Source organism: Crocodylus siamensis, chromosome 6, assembly GCF_052110815.1.
Source record: "Crocodylus siamensis isolate JL-2025a chromosome 6, ASM5211081v1, whole genome shotgun sequence".
In the NCBI taxonomy this organism is placed as follows: Eukaryota; Metazoa; Chordata; order Crocodylia; family Crocodylidae; genus Crocodylus; species Crocodylus siamensis.
This window is the reverse complement of record NC_143400.1, coordinates 97,935,338-97,942,578: the sequence shown is the minus strand read 5'-3', so window position 1 is coordinate 97,942,578 and position 7,241 is coordinate 97,935,338. Positions and strand designations below refer to the sequence as shown.

General features: G+C 64.6%; 1 protein-coding gene across 1 annotated transcript; it reads right to left on the bottom strand.

The window, feature by feature from the left end:
* Positions 1-622: 622 nt before the first annotated feature.
* LOC149863283 (uncharacterized) lies at positions 623-6,722 on the bottom strand. The gene is made up of 2 exons (XM_090055225.1): positions 2,505-6,722; positions 623-2,414 (listed from the first exon to the last, which is right to left on the bottom strand). The coding sequence occupies exon 1, from the start codon at positions 5,256-5,258 to the stop codon at positions 4,293-4,295; it is 966 nt and encodes a 321-aa protein (XP_089911351.1). The 5' UTR covers positions 5,259-6,722; the 3' UTR covers positions 623-2,414; positions 2,505-4,292.
* Positions 6,723-7,241: the final 519 nt, after the last annotated feature.

Below are 7,241 nucleotides of genomic sequence, written 5' to 3'. Positions count from 1 at the left end.
TCTGGAGGGCGTTCACGTGGGCACTATAATGCTGCGCTGCTGGGCCCGGCTCCGAGCGCCTTAGCTAACACGGGGACCGTGAAGCTGCTTTGCACCGCGGTGGCTTTCCCCTTGCAGGCCCCCGCACAGAAGCATCAGCAGGGGCAGTGGGGGGGTTGCAGTCATTTTGGGGTACTGGTCCCCTCCAGGCACGCTGATGAACCCTGCACACCGTGGGTCAGGATGCCGCCCCGTGTACCACAGCCGGCTCTACTCCTTCCCGCAGCACTGTGGCGGGGGAGCAAGGGCAAGCGCTCGCTGCATGTCCGGGGCCACTCCTCTGCCCCTGACGCGCTAGACCCACGTCGTGTGCTCTGCTCTGCGGGACCCTGGCAGGCACCCTGCGCTGCAAGCTGTTTCCTGGGGCATGGACCCCCCCAGGGCTCACGGGCGCCTCTTGATGCCCAACTCTGCTCCTCCGGGGAGGCAGCGGAGCCGCCGAGGGCAGCCCCAGGGCCCGGGGCGCTCCAGGTCGGCCGGATACGGAGACCGTCACAATGCACCCACGTTTCAGTGGAGGGTGCCCACTCCTCCACCAGACAGCCCCCGGCAGACCGGGCTAACGAGCCTTTGCAGGGCCGCAGCGCTCTCCCGCCAACGCCGCCTGCCCCCTTTCAGCCCAGCCGCCTCTCCCCTCCTCCCCCGCCCCCCAAAGCCAATGGCCGGGACGGCCGCGGCCACCTCCGCTCGAGCGAGCCTTTCTCAGGCAACTATGTCAAGAATGTTTTCATACTTGGGGACTGGATGGGAAAGAAAAAAAGAGAAAAGGCTTAATCCTCGGAGATGGCCGTGTCTCCGCAAACAGACATGCAAATGCCGGGCTTGTCAGGCCTCAAAACGCTCCCTTTCTTCGGGGAATTACCGCCTGCCTGCTGCGCCGCCAGCGCTGACAGGCGCAGCCCCGGCCTTGGCAGCAGAGCGCGCGGGCTGTGGGAAAGGGCGGCCGAGGCACGCGCCAGATAAGATCATACAATAAATGATACAGCCCGCCGGAGCACGCGGCCACTTTCATATGCAAACAGGCCTGCCCCGGTGTGTGCACGCACACACTTCCCCGTCCACTCAGCCCTCGCCTTCTGGGGAGGAACCGTGCATACAAGGGGACTTAGAGACACGCACGTGCATGCACATGCACGCATGCATGCGCACGTGCACGAGCTTCCCCCAGGTACTCTACAGTTCATCTTTCACGGAGGAACTGTACATACAAGTATATTTAAACACTCACACTCACAAACACACCCACCCACACACTCCCTCATCTACTCTGCAGCTCGCCTGCCAAGGAGGAACTGTAAATACAAGTGTAGAGAGACACACACACTCTCTCTCTCTCTTTCCCTTTGGGCACACTGCACGCTGTGTGGCACACTCCTGCTCTGTGTAGCACCCTCCCTTCTTCCCCCCCTCACGTGCGCTGCACACTCTCTGACACTCCTGCTGGATGGAGTGCGCACACACACACACACATGCACACATACACTTTCTCTCCCCTCCAGCATGCTGCGCACTCCCTGACACACTCCTGCTCCATGGAGTCTGTGCGCACACTCATACACACACACTCACTCTCTCCCCTCAGGCACACTGCACACTCTGACACACTCCTGCTCCATGAAGTGTGCATGCATGCACTCACACACACTCTGTCTCTCTCCCCGAGCATGCTGCACACACTCCTGCTCCATGTAGTCTGTGTGCACGCACACACACACACACACACTTTCTCCCCTCAGGCACGCTGCACACTCTCCAACATACTCCTGCTGCATGGAGTGTGCACACACACACATGCACACACTCGGTCTCTCCCCTCAGGCACACTGCACACTTCTGCTCCATGGCGTGTGCACGCACGTACTCACACACACGCACACACACACTCCGTCTCTCTCCCCAAGCATGCTGCACGCACTCCTGCGGCGTGGAGTGCGCACACACTCTCCGGCACGCTCCCGCCCCGGAGCACACCCCTGGTGGGGGAAGGGCCCTCCCTGGCTAAGTGAATGAGTGGGGGCCATCAGGGAGAAGTGCAGGCGCTGCCCGCCAGCTCAGCCAGTGCCGGGTTCGAGCACCCAGACCCGCACGCCCCTGTGCTCCGAACCTGCCCCGTTCTCAGCCCCATGTCACGGCCCGGCCTGCTGAGGGGGAGGCCTGGCTGGTGCCCGTGGTGCTGGGGCGGCCCCTGCCCCCCGAGCCACGCGCCGGTCGGCACAGCGGGTGTCGCGGGCTCTTCCGTGTGTCCGCAGCAACCGGCGTCCCCCATGCAGCCCCGTCTGCCTGCGAGGGACGGGCGTCCAGCCTGCCTTGCCCATGGCGGCGAATAACCTTGCATGCTGTTCAGTGCTGTCCCTAAATCCCCAGCTCCGGGGTGCCTAGGATCGGGGGAGAAGGACAGAAGAGTGGGGCTGGAAGGGACCTCACACCCTGAGGCAGGGCCAGCCCAGACACATCCATCATCTTACCTCTTGGTAAAACTACCAGCAGCCCTGACAAGGCACCAGACTTCACACCCGACCCCGCCACAGGTAAAGCAGGGGGGCCGTGGCAGCCAACGTCCTGCTGCTGCTGCAGCTGAGGATACGCTTAGCCCAGGCCTGGGATGTGCCGTGGGCTTGCGCCGGTTGGGACAACTCTGCCCCCTTGACCCTGCCACGGGTCCACCCCGTATGCGGGGAGCACCCCGGCTCAACCTCCCACCCGCTCTGGAGCTCGCAGCCCCGTGGGCGCCAGAAGAGGATACACCGATGCAAAGCCTAGATGCACCCAGGAGGGACCTGCCTCCGGGCTCTGCCCATGCAAACCAACAGCCAAACCCCCGTGGAGGGAGTTTGTGCAGCCGCTGAGGACCGCGTGTGCACGGGCGGGTGCACATCCACGAGGCACAGCTGCAGTGCCCAGTGGGGCACGCGCCACCCGCCAGCCCTCGGGCTCAGCTCCCTGCTATCATGGCTCATGCCATCACGGAGGGGGCCAGCATCATCGCTGCAATCCTAGAGCTGCGGGGCTGGAAGGGACGCCCCGAGGTCACATCCAGTCCAGCCCCTGCCTGAGGCAGGGTCAGCCCCGTGCAAACCACCCCGGACACATCCACCGTCTCAAATCCAGGTAAAACTACACAACGCCGGACATCACACCCGATCCTGCCAAAGGGAAGGCAGGGGGACCATGGTGCCAACGTCCTGCTTCTCGAGGACGCCGGGGAGGTCCCAGGCCGAGGCCGTGCCCCTGCTGCAGGGGAAGATCAGTCTGCCCGGGGGGTACGTCCTTCCTGACCCAAATCCGGCCTTGGTCTGAGCCGCCAGCCAGGACCCTGCGGGGCCGGTGCCAGCCGGGGCCCACCCCCAGCCCCAGCCAGCCAGCACCCCGCCCGACACGTGGAGCGGAAAGCGGGGTTGCAGGAGCACGCGGCAGCTCCCCAGGGCCCGGGACATCCCCGCAGGCGGCCGCGCCCCGCGCCCCTTCCCCGCGCGCCCAGCCCCGGAGACGCGCTCCCTCCTGCCCAAGCTCCACCTGCTCCCAGCCCGCGCGCCGCGGGTTAAGGAGCCGTCGCGGCCTCCGGCCCCCGGGCCCTCCGCCCCCGCGGCCCGGGCCGGTGCCAAAGTCGGAACCTGCTCATCGGCGGCTCCCAGCAGCAGCCCCGGCGCTGCTTGACTGCGGGCCAAGCCTGGCCCGAGCCGGCCGGCGGAGGAATGTGCGAGAGCATGTGTCACATCTCCAGACTGTGGGAAAGTGCTGCTCCAGTGAACTCCCCGCAGCTGCCTGCCCCGGGCCGCCGGGCCTGGCTCCTGCCAGCTGCTGGCGCGGACAGCTGAGCTCGGCGGGCGCAGGGTCCCCGCGCCCGGGCTCGTGGGAGGGCTGGTGCCCGCGCCCACGCGGCGGCCACGGGCGGCAGGCCCCGCCGCCGCAGCCTGGCACCGCGACAAGGCTTCAAAGCGCGCTGCGAACAATGGGCCGCATTCAGGCGGCGTGGCGTGGGGGGGCCGGGGAGCGGGCTGGCGCGGGGTGGCTCCGGGGCACGCTGCGCCCGTGGCAGGCCGGCGGGGGGGCCCAGCGGTCCTCGGGGGCCATCCTCAGCTCTCTGACCGGATGAGCGCCGGGCCTCTCCTGGCGGCGCCCGTGCCGGGCGGAGCGGGGGCCCCCAAGCTGGCTTGCTGCCTTCCCCCAGGGCCGCACCCCGCTCCCGCAGCCCCTGGGCCGGAGGCAGAGGGACCCGCGGGGGCACGAGCCGGCTGGGCAGGGTGGGGTCAGGGTCAGGGCCACGCAGGGAGTGTGGAAGCACAAGTGGTTAGCCCGGCGAGGGGCGCTGAGCAGCAGCTGGCCCCCGCCAGCACTGCCCCGTCCCCAGGAGCCTCCCGTGGTGCGGACAGAGGAATCACGTCTGTGATCAAGCGCCTTGGTGGGGGGCAAGGGAAGGGGGGAGCTCTCGTAAACCGGCTCCCGTGCATCAACGACTCCCTCCCTGCCTTTGCGTGCAGCAGCGCGGGCCTGGCGGGCTTGCGCTCTTGAGCGTGCTGGCAAGAGCACCCACCCCATCCCTGTCGCGGAGACCCCTCTCCGGGACCGAGCACCACAGCGAGCAGCTCTGGGCACGGGCTCAGCTCGGCTTCACGGCCACACCGGCGGTAGCCGGAGCAAGCAGGAGCTGAGCGCCAGGCCCAGACACCGGGATCCTCGGGACGCAGCCCGCGAGGAAGCCCTGCGCCCCGTCCTGCTGCCATGCGAGGGGGGAAGGCGGCCGCAGAGGTCCTGCCTACCCCCAGCGCCTCCGTGGCACGCAGAGCCAGCCGTGCTCCACGTGCCAGTCTGCAGCACGCGAGCAGGAGACGGGCGTTATGCACGCGACACTGTGCACGGCTCTGCCCCGACGCCAGCCCACGGAGCTGCCGCGGGAGAGCCCGGCTTTCCCAGAAGAGGCACCGCGCGCCTCCCCGCGTGCCGCGCAGCGTAATGTCTGTGACCCCGGAGCAGCTGCCTTGCCTCCGCTCGTCCATGTGGCGCGAGAAACAGGAGCTGGCAGGGAGGCGGCTGCGGCCTGGCGCTTCCTGTGCTATGTCAGACGCCCGCGGGGAGAGAGGCCTCCGGGCCGCACGGCTCTGCAGCAAGCGCCAGCCTCCTCCCCCCGGGTGTTCGGTTGCCAAGGAGCGGCTGACGGCTCGGGGGGAAAATCCCTGCAGGTGGAAACAGCCCTGCTTCCCACGCGAGTGCGGGCGGCCCATGGCCCGACCTGGACGTGGCCACGGGGGCTTCTCCGGGGAGCCGGACCCGGGCGCAATGCCTCTCCATGCCGAGCAGCTCTTGCTGCATCATGCCGAGCAGCTCTTGCTGCATCTGGCCAGATGTTGGGCTGTGCAAACAGCCGGGGCCTTTCCTCGCTTCAGAGCTGCGCTGGCCTCCGCGAGTGCTGCCGGGGAGCGCTGTAGATGATAACCGTGGCGCGCGGGACATGTCCGGGCAGCACCAGGCGCGGGCCGCAGCCCTGCGGTATGCCAGGGAAGCTCAGGTAGCAAGGAGCCGATCTTGGTCTTGCAAGAGCAGCGATTTCAGGCCAGACGACATGCTCGCGTCCCTGCTCCGAGCAACCCACGTGCACGGCTGAGCTTCCCCACTTGTAGGGCGCGAGGAGGTTGCTGGGGGTTGCTCGTGCTCCCCAGGGGTCCCAGCTGGCACAGGCTGGCTGTAGCCCTTTCGGACACAGAGACACAGGACTGAAAGGAAAAACAACTGGGCTCTCGCACCCACCACGTCGGCTCCATCCCCTCCATGCTGTGCTGGTCATAAAGCGGCTTCTCGTCTCCAGGCCCTGCTTCTCCAGGACCAGCATCTACCCATAGAGTCTCATCCTGAATTTGTCCTCACGGTATAACACAGGCATTGCTATCCCCGACGAGTGGCTGTGCAACCTCTCCTTGAGCCCCTCCAGCGATGGAGAGTCCACAGCTGCCCTGGGCAGGGAGCTCCTGTCCACGCCCCTGCTCACACACGGAAGAAGTTCTCCTCAGCTCCAACTTAAACCTGTTTTGCCGCGACTTCAAGCCATTGGTTCACATCCTACTGTCCGTAGCAAAGAGAAACCGTGTTCTCCGTCTCTGTGGCAGCCCTTCAGGTATTTGCAGGCAGCTGCCATGTCCCCCCTTAAGTACCTTTTCTGCAAGCTGAACATGCCCAGCTCCGTCAGCCTCTGCCCGTGTGACGTGGCTTCCAAGCCCTTAATCATCTTCGCTGCCCACCTCTGGACCCTCTCTAACTTCTCCATGTCCTTTTGGAAATGTGAGGCCAGAACAGCACACAGCATCCAGATGAGGCCTGACCCGTGCTGAGTAGAGCCCCGGGGGCTCGTGCAAGCTGCATCGGCTCCTGGCAGCCCCGGGGTATGGAAACCCCAGTCGCCTCCCCTGGCTCCCCTGCAAAAACAGCGAAGAGCCAGAGTCTTGCTGCTACCTCCCAGCCCAGGCCGCTGGGTACAAACGCACGGGGAGCAAGAGCGCTCTGAGCTCAGTCTGCACTGGGGGGCCCTTGGATTTGGGGAGAGTTGGCATGCGGGCCCTAGCCTTGTATGCTGTGAGCTTGCCCAAGCACAGTGACCTCTACGTACCCGAGCCTGGAGGTGTCCCATGTCTGGGCGTGCTTGCAAGCCCTGGTCTTGGCTGCGTGCTTGTGAATGGTCCGGGGCGACTTTCTGTAAGAGACAGAAAGAATCAAAACTTGTGGAAGAGGTGATATCTTTTATTAAACCAACTCGATATTTGCAAAAAAATATATCTGTATATAATATATATTATTATTTTTATATAATATATATTGCTATCTTTATATTATTATTATTATTTATATTTTTTATACATATATACTTTTATACCTGGATACCTGTAAGAGGCAGGGCATTTATTCTGCCCTCCTGGAGGCATTTTGCCCAGGCCTCCTGACTCAGTTGCTATTGCTCCCACTAGCCGGTCACCCATCAGCTCCAGTACAAACAGGACTGGACCCTCCTTTTCCCCCACACTCAGAGGGCCAAAGGGACCCACTCTTTTTTGCCTTCTATCTGAAATGCACCTGTGAAGCTCGGTGATGCTTTTTTGCTGCCTCGGAGAGCTCAGCGCTGTTTAGACAGATAGGCACGACGTGCTCGCCTGCCGCGGGGCAGACCCATGGAAAGGGGACTGCTTTGGCCTCTCCCTTTGGAAGCACGTCGGTGGTTG